The following is a 19,346-nucleotide window of genomic DNA, read 5'->3' on the forward strand; positions in this document are numbered from 1 at the left end:
TTCCTTGCAGCATCTCAGAGGTGGATGGACCAGTAGGCTTATTATTAATTAATTGAGGACCATCAGTGCACTTGACTCCCTACAAAACACACTGAATTTTATAGACTGCCAGATCCACTCTAGGTATTTTTTCTGCAGTTAAAGGTAGTCTCAGAAGTGTTATATGTAACCCATAGCATGAATAAATATGTGTGAGATAATCGTGTAAAAAAGAAATTCTGATCTCTATGCTAAATTTTTCACATAGCCGAGTAAAAGATTTCACATACATCCCTTTGCATGCGGATTCAGAGACCTGTAATCAGAGCAAACATTTTATCACTACCCACTAACACTTCCAGGTGGCTCCCGTTGTCTTTTTCCATCATTATTTTTAAGGTAGGTTTTGAAGCAGAAGCAAAAAATTTTCTGCCATTTACAATATATAAAAATGGTCTCAAATGTAACATTTTTTTTCTGCTTGGTCTTTTATCTGAAGACTGTTCTCCACTGGAATGGGAGAATCTTCATAAGATCTTTGGAGTTGTGATTCTGCATTAGGCTATCAGTTGATCTCTAGCTCTACTTCCTCTTCTGTGCCCTCTCTAACTTTCTGAGAGGGTAATGATGCTGGATCTTAGGCTTTGGCTACACTACACAGCTTTTAGCGACACGGCTGTGTCCCTAAAAGTCGGGCAGTGTTAACGCTGTTTGTCGGCACTTTTGCTGACAAAATACTTCCGCCCCCTACAAGTGGGGTTCGCGTTGTCAACAGGACAGCGCTCCTGCCAACAACGAGCTATTTACGGTGCCACTTGCCGTGGCAAAACATTTGTCTTTCGGGGGGAGGGGGGAGTGCTTTTTTGAGCACCTGTGAACAACAAAAGTTTTGTCGTTCAATTGGCAGCGTAGACAAAGCCTTAGACAGTCTTCTTATTTTATATAATTCATTTAAATAAAATGTTGCAGATGAAAATCAGATTTTTTTTTCTTTCGAACAAACTCTTACTCAGTTGCCATAATAAATTCAGTATGGAGCTGGTGGAAAATCCGAATTTCTGTCCCCTAGGAAATTATGACGTTTGTTTTTCATCACAAATTGGGACAAAATATTGAAATGTTAAAATATTTTGCAGAACAGAAAGTTATGAAAAACCTAATTACAGAGGATAATTTTTACTTCTCCTTCTTGCACATTCCTGCTCAGTTTACTTTTAAACTGTGGAGTTTGAGCTGCAGCCTGATCCCTTCTTAATGCTTCTCGTGGATTAGTCAGAAGAATTGGTGTGCGAACAGTGCAGCCAATGTTATTGTTGTTCCCCTCTGCCTCCCCTTCCGCCACAGATAAAATGAGTAAACTGTGATGCTGGGGGTGGTGCAAAGCTTTCTGTGTGTCTTAGAACAACAGGCCAGGAAGCTTGCCAGCCATTCAGGCCCTGTAAACCCAGGGAGAGACTGACAATTGTGCTGTAACACTGCTATCCTGTTATAGGACCTCAGTGCTGCTATGTTTTAAAAGACAATTCTCAGTTTAAATTTCACCATTCTATCAAATTAATCTGAAAATATATATATATTTTAAAATTTCTCAGCTATTTTGCTTCATTTTCTTTCTTAAAGTAGCTCATGTATACAGGCAATGCCAGTGTCCTGGTAGTGTGACTGCTGCATTATTCTGCCATTAGAGACCATCTGCTTTGGAAGTTATCTTAAACTTCTGTTCTCCCAGCTGGAGAGTTGCCATCCATGGTTATCTTAAACTTCTGTTCTCCCAGCTGGAGAGTTGCCATCCATGGTTATCTTAAACTTCTGTTCTCCCAGCTGGAGAGTTGCCATCCATGGTTGCCATGGTGGAAACTCTGTGTTTATGAAAGGCAGTATCAGGGATATGTGAATGAAAGAAGCCAGACTGCATTGCCCTAAAATCCAGCACTTCTTTAATGCAGCTAGAGCAACTGCACAGCAATACCTGTATCCCCTACAATCCGGGTGACACCATCCACACTTCATGTCCCCTACTCTCCCTCAAACCACACACCCCTGCCATCCAAGTAGTGAGGGAGGAGATGCTTCATAATCAGTGTGTCTAATGGAGGAGTAAAAGGGTAGATGTGAGTAACAGTAAATCTGAAAGGATTAGGCCATACTAGTTGTTTTTTGTTGTCAGAGTATAGGGATAGGGACGGAGGCAGAAGATTAAATCCTGGTTCTACTAATGTTAATGGGGCTAGGATTTCACCTAGAGAGAAGTGGGTTTGATTGATGGAATGACCTGGTGTGCTATGTCACCAAGTCCTCTGTACTATCGGATCAAGTACAAGGTTGTGCTGTGTCTGAGCTGACAAAGATACTGCAGGAAATTTGGCAGCATTTTGGTAGCATATGTAAAGTAATGGAGAGTTCTCTATCAAAAGATACCTATCCTATGTATCTATCTCATAGAACTGGAAGCGACCCTGAAGGGTCATCGAGTCCAGCCCCTGCCTTCACTAGCAGGACCAATTTTGCCCCAGATCCCTAAGTGGCCCCCTCAAGGATTGAACTCACAATCCTGGGTTTAGCAGGCCAACACTCAAACCACTGAGCTATCCCTCCCCCCTCAATTGGATACAATTGAGCCCTGGGGGATTAATTCTTTTTATGGAGTAACTCAAACTGAATAATGAAAAAAAAACTAACTGAAATTAAAGATAAAAATAAACAATTTCAGGAGGCAAGAAGCACTGTTCCTAGAGAACCTAAATGAATGAAATGGCTTTATTGGCACAGAGGTGAATGGAAAAGTATTGAGGCTGCTCAAGAAACAATTCAGTGGCATCTGGAATTTGTGTAGTGTTAGCTAAGGAAACAGTCTTTTGAGGTTAATTAACGTAATTTAAATCCCTTAAATGTAACTTAATTTAAATCCCTTAAATATTCTGTCTTTCTATTTAGGGATATACATATGTTATATTAATGATTTATCGGAGGAAAAGCTTCTAAATTTACCCGGGACATAATTATCTCCTAACATCATTAGATAACAAGTTAGAAATGTTCTTAGCTGCTTGTATAATCATTAAGAGGATATATTTCAGTCCCTGATTACATTGTGACACTTTTAAAAATTAACTTTAGCATATTTCTATACACTAAAAAACTATGGCTGTTGTGAAACCAAATCTTACCTGAGCCATCACAAACCAGAGTATGTCTCCCCAGTGGGCTGAATTTGTTGTTGAACAACTTAAATTGTTGGCTCCTGCAAATTCACTCGTGTGTGTGTGATGATATCTAAAATGAAAGGCAAAGCAGAGACGAGTGTAGTTCAAGTATGTGTCAGTGTAGATCTGGCCGTAGATGCACATGTGCCTTGTGTGAGAGATTGGATTTTTTTTTAATAGCAGTGTCCATCATGGTCTCTCACGTTCCCTGTGCCTCCTGATGCTCCCATACAAAGGTATAAAAGAAAGGGTGACCACCTGTGGCAGCAGGATGGAACTTAGCAAGTCTCTGACCCACTAAATTCTTAGTTTTTGGCTAAACCTTCTACAAATCCTCTAAAAACCTTTATAGCTCATCTGATTTATCTTGACTTCTGACTGCTGTGATCATATCTACTTGTCTGGATCAAGGATTGATGGTTAGACCTGCCCCCTTGAATGGCAGACTCTAAGCCTGTGGGCTTCAAGCTCTGTCCATCCTGCGATGTGTTAATCCCCTTAAAATCTGGGCACAGCTAGGTGCCTCTTCTCCTTAGAAGAATGACTTATACTGAGCAAATGTTTGGTGTGCCTGTCATTCTCCACTAGGATAAGAACATAAGAATGGCCATACTGGGTTAGACCAAAGGTCCATCCAACCCAGTATCCTGTCTACTTTGGGTAAGTTATTCCATGATGGTCTGTTGGGTTTTCTTGAAGTATCTGAACCTGACAGGTGGTTAGAGGCAGGATATATTGAAAAAGACGGATATTCTGATTTGCTAGTTGTATGTTTGTGTCTTGTAAACCTACATTCTCAATCCCTAGTAAAATAATGGTGGGGGAAGAGGGGAACAAGAGAGTACTTGTAAGCATCTGAAGGGAAACAAAATATGAAAAATAAGCAGCAGAAAATTACAAAGAATAAATAAGGCCAGCCTCATTTTGATTATAATGTAAAATTAGTAAATGAAGGGAATACAGTAGATTTGATCATTTGATTTCTGGAACCGTAACACATGATTCAGTAGAGAAGGGGAGAAGGTATATGATCCAAGGATTGACAGACTTCTTTATTGTTAGGAAGAGCGTGTAATAAAGCACATTAATTAAACTCACAGATAGCACCAAGTTGGGAGGTGGTATAGATAGAGATGCAACACAATGGGACTGAAAACCGTTACAAATATTGCTAGGGATAACAATATAAAATTCAAGCCAGTACATCTGGGGGAAGATATTAACACTCCCACACATTCAGTAGGAGGGAGATAATGAGAAGGTCATAATACCAAAAGAGACCTTGAGGTGATGGAGAACAGGAAATTAGATGATATTGCAGTGCAGTATGATATAATTTCTAATAATATTCTAGCCCAAAGGTGAGCTAGGTTCCTCACAATAAATACCCCCATGTGAGATTGTGTACCAGTTCTTAAGATCTGTAGTAAGAAGCCCAACTGCAAGGGCTTAGTAAGAGTCTAGGAAGAAGCTTCAGAGTGAAGCAGAGAGAGACAGGCAAGTGGCTTTGAGAATAAGAGGTCCCATTTTCCTTAATTTAATAAAAGTCCCTTCTTCAGTTTTGAGCATAAAGCAACTTGTTCCGTGATTCTTTGACATTGTCACATGACTCTCTTAAAATTTTACAATCCAAAAAGACACTAGGAAGGAGAGTGATAAAGAATGGGAGAGAATAGGGAGAGGAGGAAAGGGAAGTTTTGGGTTGGCATGTGTACATCTTGTTGGGGGTGCTGCAGAGAAGTGAGCAGTGAAGTTGGGTCTGATGAGGAAAGGAGTACAGAGGAGGGTTGATGTGGTGGAAAAAGGATGGTGATAAAGGTCATATAGATAAAAGTGGGTGGCAGGGTGAGGCAAGGCTGACAGGTAAACATGATTGGTGGCAACAAGGTAGTTGTAATTGGAGGTATCTGATGGTGGGATGGAAAGTACAGGTTCTGACATCAGGAGGACTGAGGTGGTGGCAGCGTAGCTGTAAACTTATGGACTGTCTGCTTCTGCCACTTTTAGCCTCAGGTTTGGAATAGAAGCATGGAGAAGGAGGTGGCTGGTAGAAACTACAGGTTTGGAGGCCACTGAACGTGGTGTCTGGTTAATAGTGGAGAGGCCATGGCAGGCTGGGCAGGCTGCGTCCATTACAGAAAAGTCCTATAGGATTTAATAGAACATTTTCTGTAGGATTTGTGTATAAAAATTAAATTCTATAAGATGGCTAATGTTTTATTTCTGATATTCTATATGGGATCATATACCATGCTCATTATTACTGTAGTATCTGAGTGCCTTCCAGGAGAACATTAAGCAGTGTGACTAAGTTCTGTGGTGTGTGGTCTATCATCCTCTACCCAGGGAGAGACATGTGCCGTGGAGTGTTTTGTTCTGGAATTTTAAAAATATGTAATATAATATTTATTTATGTATGAATGCATGTGGCTATATGGTTATGTTAAAGAAGGCAAGGTCAAAGAAATGTGCCTTGCACTTGGAGTGGAAGACGGTGAAATTTGTGATGGTCCCTAGTTTCTGAGGGAGTGCACCCCAAAAAGCTGTCTCCTGTACAGACAAGATTTACCCTTACAATAGCAAGTTCCATTTTGCCAGAGGAGCAAAGTTGTCAGCCATGATCTTCATCTTGGCCATTGAGCTCCTTGAAGATAAGGACTGAGACCTTGAACTTGGTTCAGTATCCTATGGGAAGCCTGTGCAAGGAGCGGAGATAGGTTTGATATGTTTGTGGTACCCAGTGATGCTGAGGAGATGTGCTCAATGTTCTCTACCAGCTGATCTCTCGGGCCTGAGTGCTACATGCCCAACAATACTGCATTGCGCTTAGGCAGCCAAGAGATGACAAAGGTGTGAATAACTGAGGCCAGGCCATTTTTTGCCAGGATGGGATGAGGTCTCCTAGACAACCAGAGATGGTAGAAAGTGTTACCAGCAGATTGTAGTATGTGAGCACTCAACATCGGCAAGGAATCCAGAAGCACTCCTAAACTATGGACTGAATTGACCAATTGTGGTTGTAGCTTCAGCTAAAGGAGACTGCTCCATGTCTGTAAACACTTCACAATGCTTTCCTCTGCTCTGTCTTGCTTGGGTTGCAGGAATATAACATTTTTAAAAATTAAATCCCATAGGATGGTTCAAAATCTTACAGAAAGGGTATCATTTTCTATTAAATGTAGAGGATTTTTAGAGTGATTTTTATAGAACTGCTACATTTCTGTAGAAGCCTATTGGATTAAGTCCTAATAAATTCCATAGAGGGTTTGCTGGCTCAGTGGCTTCTGATGTCCCTTCTGGTCTCTGTAGCTCAGTGCATTTTAGCACCAGAACATCATAATCCACTTCTAGATGATGGATAATTGATCACATCTCTTGGTAATCTGTTCCAATGGTTAATCACCCTCATTTGCAAAATTTACATCCTATTTCCAATTTGAACTTCCTGACTCAGGGGTTTTTGCTTCCAGCTATAATGCCATAGCAGTATGGTATTCCATTTTAAAGTGCGTCCTGCAGTTCTTGACAATGTATGCTATATGTCATCCAGTGTCCCAAGGCTGAGCTGAGTAATTCCCCATATAGAGACAGAAGGGGGGAGCTTTTAGATTCCATAGGGGTACCTCTTTCTACTTTGCTCCCCTATGTGGTAGGGTTTTTGAATGTCCTTCACTCTGGCTTGGTTTACTTGGCACTTGGTCTTCATCCTTGTGCCACATACCACCACGATAGAGATGCTACAATCACTCCAAAGCAACGTCCTTGATGAGTCTCTGCTTTCTCATTCTCCATGGATTCCAGACATGGGAGGCCATTTTGCAGACAGTGTGTGATTGATTCTCTTCCAAGAGCAATTCCTTTCAGCATAAAGCCAACTCCTTTGGAAAAGATCAAACAAAACAGCTTCTTTGATTGGACTGGAACAGCTACAGTTTCAGTGTGATCAATGTGGATGTAAAACAGCATTTCATCAAAGGCTTTCTTGGTGGCCTAGCGACAGCTTATTAGAGTTCAGATCCTCAGCTTAATGCCTCAACCCTCAAGCTGGCATTGGCAAGGTCGCTGCTAGGTAGGCACTGAAAACAATGTCTGCTAGCCAGCAACAGGGTAGAAGTGATGGACCCCAAATGAAGCATTATTGTAATACTGGACCTTTTGAAGGTGGTTACTGGGGAAGGACAAAGGTGAGAAAAAGGGGCAATTTTCTATTAAATGTATAGGCGTTTTAGAGTGCTTTTTATAGAAACTCTTACATTTCGGTAGAAGCCTATTGGGTTAAGTCCTGTTAAATTCCATTGCGTGGGGCGGGAGGGCAAGCTTGCAAACCTACAATATATTGAATTCCAGAAGAACTGCACTGCAATTTGGCTTTGACTGTCCAATAGCACACAGTTAATTTCAGAATGTTTTCACATTTAATTCAGTAGGAAATTAGTGGGCTCAGCACCTTGCAGGATAAAGCCCTATGAAACTATGAACAACAGTAAAATAAAATTTCAAATGAGATAACAATAGTACATGTCACATTAATAGAACAGAAGGAGTGTTATTCATTGTGAACACACAATATATACAAAGTAAACATCCTTAAATCAAACTCTAATAGTTCTGAAGCAGCATTTTTCTTAATATGCTTATCTGTAAAGTTTGGTTGTTATTGATGGAAATATTTGTGTGTGTGTGTGTGTGTGTGTGTGTGTGTGTGTGTGTGTGTGTGTATCTACAGTGAAATCGACATTTACTAACCTTTATCAATAAAAATCTAATCCTTTCAAATCTACTCATGCTATAAACTTTTCCATATGAAAAAATGTTGGAAGCTTATTGATCAGACTGCCGGGAGCTGGATCAATGCAAAGATAACCTGGAGCATAGAGATAAGCTTTGTCCCTCATCTGCAGGGAAGACTGACATGTCTCTGAGATCCCAGCACAAGTTATCAAATTGCAGTCCATCTGTATCTGAAAATATGACTAATCACATTAGAATGAGTGAAATTACAATATTACAAAATAAATAGTTTTATTCATTTTTTTTAAGCTGATGAATATTTAAAAGTATCAGTTTCTTTAGTATAATTAAGCTAGCATTGCTTCTAAAGTAATTACGGAAAGATACAAGCTTTTCTTCATCGTGTGTGATTTTAGTCCTGCTGTGTAGTTTGCCATATAACCGAACGTTCATTAATCTGGTTTGGAAATGCATTGTGTGAACCATAGCCTCTAAACTGCTGTCGACTTCAATGATGATTGTGTCAAGTGTGGTCAGTACAAAGCCGGTATGTTTACCGCTCTATTCACTCCCTGGTTTTAGTAGAAAGTATTGCTTCAAAAGTCCGTGTTTGTTTATGGTGTGTTAAACTGCGGTGTATTAAAACAATGTTAAAATTACATATTTATCACCTTGAATTCTCAAGGGTTTTCTTGGTCCTGCTTCCAGGCTAGTGGGCCTCGTAGTGGCATAGAAAGTACGCTTATTACGTTTGCGGATGATACCAAACTGGGAGGGATTGCAACTGCTTTGGAGGACAGGGTCATAATTCAAAATGATCTGGACAAATTGGAGAAATGGTCTGAGTTAAACAGGATGAAGTTTAACAAAGACAAATGCAAAGTGCTCCACTTAGGAAGAAAAAATCAGTTTCACACATACAGAATGGGAAGAGGCTGTCTAGGAAGGAATACGGCAGAAAGGGATCTAGGGGTTATAGTGGACCACAAGCTAAATATGAGTTAACAGTGTGATGCGGTTGAAAAAAAAGCAAACATGATTCTGGGATGTATTAACAGGTGTGTTGTGAGCAAGACACGAGAAGTCATTCTTCCGCTCTACTCTGCTCTGGTTAGGCCTCAGCTGGAGTATTGTGTCCAGTTCTGGGCACCGCATTTCAAGAAAGATGTGGAGAAATTGGAAAGGGTCCAGAGAAGAGCAATAAGAATGATTAAAGGTCTTGAGAACATGACCTATGAAGGAAGGCTGAAAGAATTGGGTTTGTTTAGTTTGGAAAAGAGAAGACTGAGAGGGGACATGATAGCAGTTTTCAGGTATCTAAAAGGGTGTCATAAGGAGGAGGGAGAAAACTTGTTCATCTTAGCCTCTAAGGATAGAACAAGAAGCAATGGGTTTAAACTGCAGCAAGGGAGGTCTAGGTTGGACATTAGGAAAAAGTTCCTAACTGTCAGGGTGGTTAAACACTGGAATAAATTGCCTAGGGAGGTTGTGGAATCTCCATCTCTGGAGATATGTAAGAGTAGGTTAGATAAATGTCTATCAGGGATGGTCTAGACAGTATTTGGTCCTGCCATGCGGGCAGGGGACTGGACTCGATGACCTCGCGAGGTCCCTTCCAGTCTTAGAATCTATGAATCTATGGGCTCTGAGGGAAGTGTGCGATCTAGATATTTCAGCAGTCAGTGTGCAAAGATCCAGTTTAGAGCAAGATGGGGTGAGTTGTGCCTCTCAGCCTTAGTGAGCAGTCTGTTTTCTCTCTCTCTCTCTCTCTCTCTCTCTGGTTCTTATGTGTTAAAGTTCTGGATTTGAAGAACTAAAGTAATGTTATGTTGCAGCCTTCCTGAGAATTTTAAGTTTTTAGTTAACTTCTCTGTTTGTAGGCCTTGAACATGACATAATTATTAATTGAATTCTAAGTTGGTAGTCCAAAAAGTTGTCCTAAAGTGATCTTGTTTATCCAGGATGGCTGTTGCTGTTACTGTGAGAGCTCTGCTATTGTTTGAGTGATTCACATTTAGAGTCTGAGCCATTGCCTACTGAATTCAATGGAAAGACTCCTGTTGACTTCAGTGAGCATTGGATCAGGCCGTTTGTGTGCTGGCAGAAAATAAGTGAAGCTGGTGTACACATTTTGTGTAATAAAACATACAGACTGGAGATTTTAGTTTTTGGGGAAAGCTATTGTACTTGATTTAAAAATGACCTTAAATGGATGGCCATCCTCCTGGCCATCATAATGGACAATAGCTCATGGTAGGAAACTTAAATGTCTGACAATATATTGTATAGGATCATTATGGCAAGAATGAAGTATTTTTAAAATTTAAGTTAAAACGAGAGAATAATATAGACATAGTTCAAGTCACGGTGAGGATTTTAATTATTTTTATAGAGGATAAAACAACATATATAACTTATATGCCTGATCAGTCTGGTTTTGATTGCAGCTCTGATTACTATGAAAACTTTGTTTTCATTAACAGACCCCAACAGTTCTATTGATTGTTTTATTTTGTCTTTCACATATGCAAATGGCTTGTAAAGGGAAACAAAGCTGGAATCACATATTCTTTAAGTGTGTAGTCTGTGGGTTAAAGAAAATGTTTGTCTTTCAGACATTGTCCAAACCTAAACATATACAGATTAACATAAAAATGTATAAGACAGTCAAGGAAGAATGACCTTTTGCATTTTTTTGCCGAAAATCTAACTATTGCTTTGGCATCATTGTTGGATCTACATGCATAGGCTAAAGATTTAATTTACAAAGGCCAGTGGAGTAGAAGTTCAAATCAGTGATATCCAGGGTGAAAAACACCTTTTTTTTAAACCTTCAGTTTATAGTACATGGGTCTATGCATACATGGAACTGTCTCTTGAAATAAAAAACAATTTGCCCATGAGACTTAGGTCACTCCAAAAGGCATTTTTGAAAATGGGACGTAGGCTCCTAAAAAGAAGAACAGGAGTACTTGTGGCACCTTAGAGACTAACAAATAGGCTCCTAAGTAACTTCGGCCCTCCTTGCTGCTTCTGCTGGCTTCCTCTGAGGGTAAATGCTGTTTGGAAACATGTATTTCAAGACTAATTTCTCAGTTGTTAATAAATTCTCTCGGAAGCCACCACACTCTGGACTACTTTAGGTTAAAAACTACCCTTCACCTACAATATATGTAGAATAAGACTGATTTTTAACTACTCTGTGTCTTGATAAATTGTTGCATCTGATTTATCCATGGGACAGTGTTGGTTTTCTTTGTTTTGTTTTAACAAGATTCCATGAACTTTTTTACCATCCCTAAAAAAATAGCTGTGATATATTTAAATCAGTGTGGGATTAGTCAAATCCAGTTGTCAAATTTGGATGCCTAAATCAGTCTCTATTTCTACATTTGGACATTTAGATTAGTGGATAGGTGAACGAATACCCAATCTGAGGTCTAAGGTTTATTTTAAGCCCACATGCAGAACTAGGTGGCCTTACATAAGCCTGGAAGTTTGAAAACTGGATTTGTTGATTACAGTCTTGGAAATAAATATCATCCCTATCAGCTACAGAAGATGCAATTACATATGGATAAAACGTAATTGGGGTAGACCAAGAGATGTGATCTATTTTCAATAATGAGATATATAATTCTGGGGCAATATTCTTTTCTCTTTGCATCTATTAGGCAGGTTCTTGGTGTAAGATGATAGTGTTGGTGCAGTAAAATCCTGCTCTAACATAGCTGGTTTAGAACTTTATTGCATGCCTAGCTTTGGATACTGCAGTCATGATCAGTGTTTATTCCATTAATAGTGGTTTTACTCCCTTTCAGTGTTAGATTTTCTTTTCCCTGTTGTGCAATAACCTCATTCTAGCAGAAGCACTGTGTGGTATGCATGTTTATAGTGTCATTCAAGAGCACAGGTCTTTGAATTCTCTGCAGCTCCGTAACTTTGCATTAGATTACAGAATCATATGCCATGACTATGTTGTGGCATTCACTGTGATGGAGATAGCAGGAGTGTGTTACTGACAGTGATTATGTTGGAATATATTATACTGTGCCAAATATGCTTCTGTAGGGGAAGCAAACTTACCTCTGGACTTTTTTCTGAATTAGTGTATAATTCCACATAGAAAAAGCATCACTGTTCATGCAACCTGCTGAGTGTCATTATAATGAGGTTTCATCACAGTGTGCATTGATATAATAGGATATAATACTGCTTTTAACCCTTACAGTCCTTGGCCTACATTTTAAAAAGTGTCTAGTGCTTTTCGATGCCTCAATTTTTAGGTGCCCAATTTGAAACACCTTGAAGGGGCCCGGTGTTCAAAAAGCTGTGAGTACCAGGCATCTGAAAAATCAGGCCTCTTTAAGGTGTGTGTCTCAAAATTAGTAAATGAAAACATAGACCCTAGTCTTCAGCTTTTACCTCTGAACTCTTACCCTACTGACAGGAGGCTTTCCTCCTTCCTAATTGCTGCTCCTTTCTTCATCCCTTGAAGGAGAGATTATTTCTCACCTCCCTAGCAGTAAGATGAGGAATGGTGGTCTTGTAGTTAAAGCAGTGGACCAAGACTCAGGAGTTCTGGGTTCAATTCCCTGCTCTGTCACAGACTTGCTATGTGAATTTAGGCAAGTCATTTAATCTCTCTATGCCTCAGCTTCCCATCTATAAAATGAGCATAATATTTTAATGGTTTTGAAATTCTGAAACAATATGCACACCATAGAAAAAGCAAATAAGTTATCCACCACTCCATCAAGCACTGGGATGCTTCCTAACATTCCCCCACCATAAACAAAGAGGCTTCCTAATTCTCCATAATTCCAGCACCACTCTCCCAGTCTGACTCATCTCCCTAAACTGGTTCCAGCCCCAAGGGAGCAGTCAGGAACTGGCAGCTTGCGGTGATTGGGCCACATCAAGAAAATAGGCACTGGCAATAGATTTTGGTGGAGGGAGTCAGGAGAAAACAGGATTCACTTTTCCTGAGTCATATCTTGCCATGCCTTGTAACGGCAAGAAATGATCAGCCAGTAGAGTGCCCCCTAGTGGATTGCCAAAAACCCTGGAAATTCTCTAGTCTTTTTTACAGGTTAAATGAAAATATGCCAGTTTCCTAAGGGTGAAAGTATATTAGATTTTGGCTGAAGAGAGGCCCAAGCTACAATGTTTGGATCCAGATGCAAACTTTCCCTAAGTTTGAGGTGCTCAGATCTAGTTTTTCCATTTTCTAGCAAGAGCACCTGGGATGGTATATTTGGAAAGTCAGCATCATGAGCAGTCATGTTAAACCAAGTTTTATTTATTGTTATGTTCCAGGTGGGTAAACTGAGAGAGAGAATCCAGGAAGTCAAGCAAGAAAGAGAGCAGGAGCAGCACAAGCACACTGCCTACATCTCTGAACTGAAGGCTAAACTCCATGAGGAGAAAATGAAGGAACTCCAGGCTGTCAGGGAGCTGCTTATCCGGCAGCATGAGCAGGAAGTAGCTCGTATGGTAAAAATAAAAGACAGTGAAATTCAACGCTTGCAGTCTACGGTGAACGTGCTGCGGGATGGGGCAGCTGACAAAGTGAAAACTGCGTTGCTAAATGAAGCCAGGGAAGAAGCTCGGAAAGCATTTGATTGTGAACGTATAAAGATGCAGCAGGAGATATTAGAGCTGAAGTCTGGTAAAAAGCAGCTTGAAGAAGCTTTGAACAATATTATGCAGGCAGATAAAATGAAGGCTGCTGATCTGCGCACGGCTTATCAGTCCCATCAAGATGAGGTTAATAGAATAAAGCGTGAATGTGAGAGGGATATCCGCAGACTGGTAAGCTTAATTAAACAATAAATATATTTCAGTTTACAGCAGCTATTAGAACATTATTGTGCTGCACGTGAAAGATATTAGAGTCCGGTTTGAAGTGGCAGATTTAATCGTTTGTTGTTTGGATAATAAACACCCTATTCCCACTTCTTTCTTTTCCTGCAGCACAGAGGAGTATTGGCTCCACCCCAATCCACTAACCACACCCCTATCTACAACAGTACATCCTGTCACATAAAGAGAGTGTAAATACCAAACCCCTGCATTGTGTTTCCGCTCAAGAGATCCAAGTTATTGGGTAGCTTTCTCTTCCTCTTTGCCTGAAATTCCTTTCCTTACAAGATCTTCTCTATTGAAGGATTCAAGATGTGTTCACTCTGCAGAGCAGAGGTTCCCTTTCTGTGATGGATGTGCTAGCTATTTCAGATACAGCATACGTGCTGCAGCAGTCTGTTCTTGTGGGAACCACTCTGGCAGAGTGAAAAGAATAGTCCCTTCTGCTTCCAAAGTAGTGCCCATATCACTCACTTTCTTGAAGTAACAACGATTGTTGCCCCTTGTCACTTGTTCTTGATACTCCTTTAAAGGGCAGAGGTGTTAGTTTGGACCCAGGGTAACAGAGCTTTTCCTCCGTCATAAAGTTCACCATAGGCAGCGCCTTCCCCTTATGAACAAAACAGAAGTAAAGTATGTACCAATCGTACTGATCCAAACCACTACATTTTACACTAGTGATACTGCAATGTTTGGGCAAAGTAGACTTACAGTAATATATCATGAAAAGGCCGTTCTATTTGGCATCATGATATTTTCCATGTATGGAGTGTTGAGATTTGGTTACTAAAATTAATTAACTTTCAGTATGATAAGAATGCAAATACCATGCAAGATAAATTATAAAAGAGGAATAGTCTCTCCTTTAATGTTAAGGAAATTCTTTATTTCATCTTGTGTCAAGACCAGAATTTGAATGGAGTACAAAACAAGGACAGGTTAGTCATTCTATGCACACACAGACATGCTCTCTCCCACTCCTTTAGATAAATGATGGCAATGACAAGCTACAGACAAATAACATTTTATGGTAGTAATTGCAGTCTAAGGCAATAAAGCTTATAATGCAGTTACTTTGTCCCTTAAGTAAATTGGTTATTGACAGGCTATTGGGCCCTACAACTTGCTAAGAATGCTGTAAAGATTGTCAGGCCTCAGACCTTAGTGAGCATAATTACCCTTTCATACTTCTTTCCCAGTCCCTAAAAATCTGGTAATCCTAAAAACAGTTCTACAAAGAACAGGAGTTGAAATCCAAATTATTCTAAGTGATCACATGGCATAGAACATGGAACTCTGCATACTCTGTCTCCATGAGAACACAAGGTTCTTGTTGATTTCTGTATCCTTGCTTGGGAGAAAGCAGATAAATAGTGCTAGGGGACGGAGGACACAGCACATACTGCATGTGCACACTCCCTCAGAATAAAACAATTTTACATCTAACATCCTTGGTAGTGTCCTTTTTTTTATTATTTGAAGATCAAGTTTTAAATAGGCAGAATAGTAATAGAACAGAAGCAAAGTCAGTGCTTCTGCAAGATTGTCTGAACAGTGAGGATCTGACAATCATTATAGAAATGGCAAAAGCCTGCAACATTACTCATATGTGTCATTTGTAACGTAACCAGAGTAAGTCCCACCCACAACTGATGGAGCTCTTGGTCTTCTCTGAGTGAGAACTATAAGACACCCTTCCAGCCTCATGGTAGTTAAGATTCTGCAAACAGACTACCTAGTCCATCTTGCTCAGGTTGCCAACAACTGAAAACATCTTGTTATTGAATTACAGTTAGGCCAGAATTTTTACCAGCACAAAATCAGTTGGATAAGCTCCATTCAAGTATACAAACAAGACAAAACAGGAATTAGTGGCCTTTCTTAAATACTTGGCAGAGTCTCAGCTTATGAAATCGATTAGTTCTTCTGAATGGGGTTAGTTCCATAGTCTTGCTTCAGTTTTTAGTTTAAATAGCAGCTCGTGGTTGGTGGTGAATTTTTTTTTCTTTTCATTGTAATACTTCCTCCTAACTGTGGAGACACCCCAAATGCCTTTCCCTTTTTCTATTTGTCAAAAAAGAATGTTTGCCTGCTTTTCCAGTGAAGGTCATCAATCTGATTTGGGTGTGGGAGGATATTTCATTTATTTCTCTTTTTCTGCACAAGCATCAATAACGTCAGCACAAGTCTGAAAATGAGATTCAATTTGTGCACTGTCTGCTTTCATGTCTTGCTGTTTAGCAACAGTACAGAACACTGCACTCTAATAAGGCTCACCCTCTGCTTTAGAGCTAGGACTGGCCTGAGAGTAAAGGATCAAACTCAGGATTCAACAGGGCCGCTCAGGGGGGCAAGTGGGGCAATTTGCCTCAGGCCTCGGCCCCCACAGGGGCCCCCACTAGAATATAATATTCTATAGTACTGCAACTTTTTTTTATGGAAGGGGCCCCCAAAATTGCTTTGCCCCTTGAATCCTCTGGGCAGCCCTGGGATTCAAAATCTGACTGCCTTATAGTCATTTAAATGTAACAAGGTTCTGGGCAAATACATGCTTTATCTTGATGAGGGTTTTCTCATATATGGTAAAAAGCTGGTCTCTCCATAGTTATTGCTGAGGCTCACTTCCAGTTTTCAAGACTGATTTTTGACACCCTCAAGTAATTTCAGTCCAAGCATTTAGCCTCCCTTGTTTGCAACCAGGAAAACTAATATGAAAGAAAATAAGACAATATCCACCCATTATCTGTCAATCATATTGGCTATTATCTGAAAACAAGCAGACTGTACATACAGTAAAATAAAGTTATATTCATTTTTTATTGAAGGTGTGGACCTTGCAAGCTGAAATGAAAATAAGCTTTGAAAACTGGATAATGAGCTTTCATATATGTACAGATATTATTAAAATTAAATTCTTCACATAAGTAATGCTTCTGTAGACTCCTACTGACCTATAAAAAGTACAGTCATAAAGTAATATTTAAAAATAAATTCTGTATAAAACTTTTGCTCATATATCAGTGTTATTCATGTACACCTCTACCCTGATATAACGCTGTCCTCGGGAGCCAAAAAATCTTACCACGTTATAGGTGAAACTGCATTATATTGAACTTGCTTTGATCCGCCGGAATGCGCAGCCCCGCCCCCCCCCCCCCCCCCCCCCCCCGTAGCGCTGTTTACCGCTTCATATCCGAATTCGTGTTATATCGGGTCACGTTATATCGGGGTAGAGGTGTAATTGATTTCAGACAGGAGCAATAGAAATGTTTTCATTATTTTAAAAAAAATTCGTATGGAATCTGTTTTTAAAAAGCAGACATTCTCTTGCAAAATGTGGAATCCAAAAACTGCAGCTCATGTTAGCTAATGTATGAGAACCTGAAAATGAATTTTACCAGACCAAACTAGAGAGATGAAACTGGAAAGTTTTTTCATTGCCCTAGCAGAGTGACAACATGAATAGTAATACGAAAATTAGCTGCAATGTATGTATTTTAAAAAATGTTACCTAATACTGTATTATATCCCTAGTCTAAATTATCTAATAAATCTAAGTACTTATATTTCCCCAGTCACCATAGAATGTGAACAACATCCAAATGGTTAAAATTAGAAATAATAATGTTTATACATAACTCAACTATCAAACATCTTTAGTAAAGTAAAGTGAAAAATACAAGCTGCCTTCTCTGGAACTGTAGACTATGATTTTCAATCAGATGTGCACAAAGCCACATTTGCACTTTTGTGTATATGTAGCTTCAGTATGGAAATCCTCTGAATTGTAGTTGCAAATCAGGGTTGTGCAGGTATGCACGCCCTACATGCGTAACCCCAGTGTGTGTGTGTGCGTGTGTGCGCGCACGCGCGCATTGGAAGTTTTGCATATCTAAGTTAAAGCAAAAGTATCCATGTAGTTTTGCACATGCCTGTTTGGAAAATGTCAGTCCATGCTGAAAATCAAAAGGTTCCCTTTACCAGCGTTGACCTTTGGATATTGACCTGATCTTGGGAGGTACATACCTGAGAATAAATGGTAATCTATATGTCAGACTAAATTAAGCTGCTTAAGAAACACTATAATGAAAGCAGAGGAATAAAATAAAACAAAATAGGCTTTACAATAAGCTTAATTAAGGCCCAGTAGTGTTATAATGGTTATCATGAGGCTTAACAAGGACTAGCAGTTAGCATAAATTAGCATAAATATTTCACCTAATGTCATAAGGTTTGTAGGAGCTTTTGCAATATGTAGCTTTTGATAAACAAGTACTACTCAGAAAGATGAAACAACAGATTTGGTGGGATTTTAGTATGTGTAATCATGAATTTAACCTCACTGATACACTAGAAATATTGGGAAAGGTATTTATGCACATGCCTGGTGTCAACAATTGGAACCCCAGTTATGGTTTCCCAGACAGCCGTACGTGGACTAAAGGCCAGAAAACAATCTAAATATGATCCCCAGACATGTGTGGTCAGGAAAAGGGGATATAAAATATGGTGTTTGATTAACCTTTAGTTGGGACATCAGGGATGACAGAAAGGCAGAAGTCTTAGGGTACATCTACACTACAGCGGGGAGTCTATTTAAGATACGCAAATTCATCTACGTGAATAGCGTAGCTGAATTCGACGTATTGCAGCCGACTTACCCCGTTGTGAGGACGGCAGCAAAATCGACTTCTGCGGCTTTTTGTCGGCGGCGCTTACTACCACCTCCGCTGGTGGAGTTAGAGCGCTGATTCGGGGATCGATTGTCGCGTCCCAACGGGACGCGATAAATCGATCCCCGAGAGGTCGATTTCTACCCGCCGATTCAGGCGGGTAGTATAGACCAGACCTTAGTACTGTCAAACCCACTCATACTGCTCTCCACATACTGTTCTTCCCCTTTTCTCTTCTAAGGGTGTCCATAAGGCTGTGAGTATGCACAGCATAGGGGGTTGTTTGGTTATCTTTATCTTGCTTTAATATATTTTTCTATGAGTTCTATTTTACTTGTATATTAAGTACTAAATAAAGTCCTCATGTTTCTGTGCAATTCACCAACCTCATCTCTTATAATAAATTTATGTAGTTGCCTGAGTAAAGAACCTGTTATTAGTGACTTGTGCAATTTGCACCCGACATTTATCAAAAGCTACACCAGAGAGAAGTCCACCAGCCTATTTAGTTTCCAGATTGTGCTCTGTATTAACAGCCACATTTCTAAGCAGTTTTTCCTATGTCTATCAGTGCACACACCTACAGCATAGATTGGTACTGTAGAAACTTAATAGAACTTAGATTAACACTGAAGACAAAACGTTCTGTTTACTGAATTGATTATACAGCAGATTTTACTAAAATTAGTGTTTTACTCAATCTAAACTTTTCAATTATTAATTTTAAAAATATATATCTTAGTTTCTCTTACTTGAGTGTCAACTAAGGCTTATATTTGATTGACATACCAAATTTTATAATTCGGTACCAAAATTTTTAGTAAGATACACATTTTGTATTAAATCATTCTGAGCCTCTACAGCCAGACACTTGATGAGTTTTGTAGCACAATCG

At 39.6% G+C, this 19,346-nt stretch overlaps 1 protein-coding gene across 5 annotated transcripts in view; it reads left to right on the forward strand.

Annotated features, from left to right (window-relative positions):
* The window catches only part of JAKMIP1 (janus kinase and microtubule interacting protein 1), a 250,316-nt gene that overhangs the window by 122,000 nt on the left and 108,970 nt on the right, over positions 1 to 19,346 (forward strand). For all 5 annotated transcript variants that reach the window (XM_054031023.1, XM_054031019.1, XM_054031022.1 and 2 more), the window contains one exon: positions 13,233 to 13,727. In XM_054031023.1, the coding sequence (XP_053886998.1) occupies positions 13,233 to 13,727 (495 nt within the window). The remainder of the gene's footprint in view (positions 1 to 13,232; positions 13,728 to 19,346) is intronic.

This window comes from Malaclemys terrapin, chromosome 5 (assembly GCF_027887155.1).
Source record: "Malaclemys terrapin pileata isolate rMalTer1 chromosome 5, rMalTer1.hap1, whole genome shotgun sequence".
Lineage (NCBI taxonomy): Eukaryota > Metazoa > Chordata > Testudines > Emydidae > Malaclemys > Malaclemys terrapin.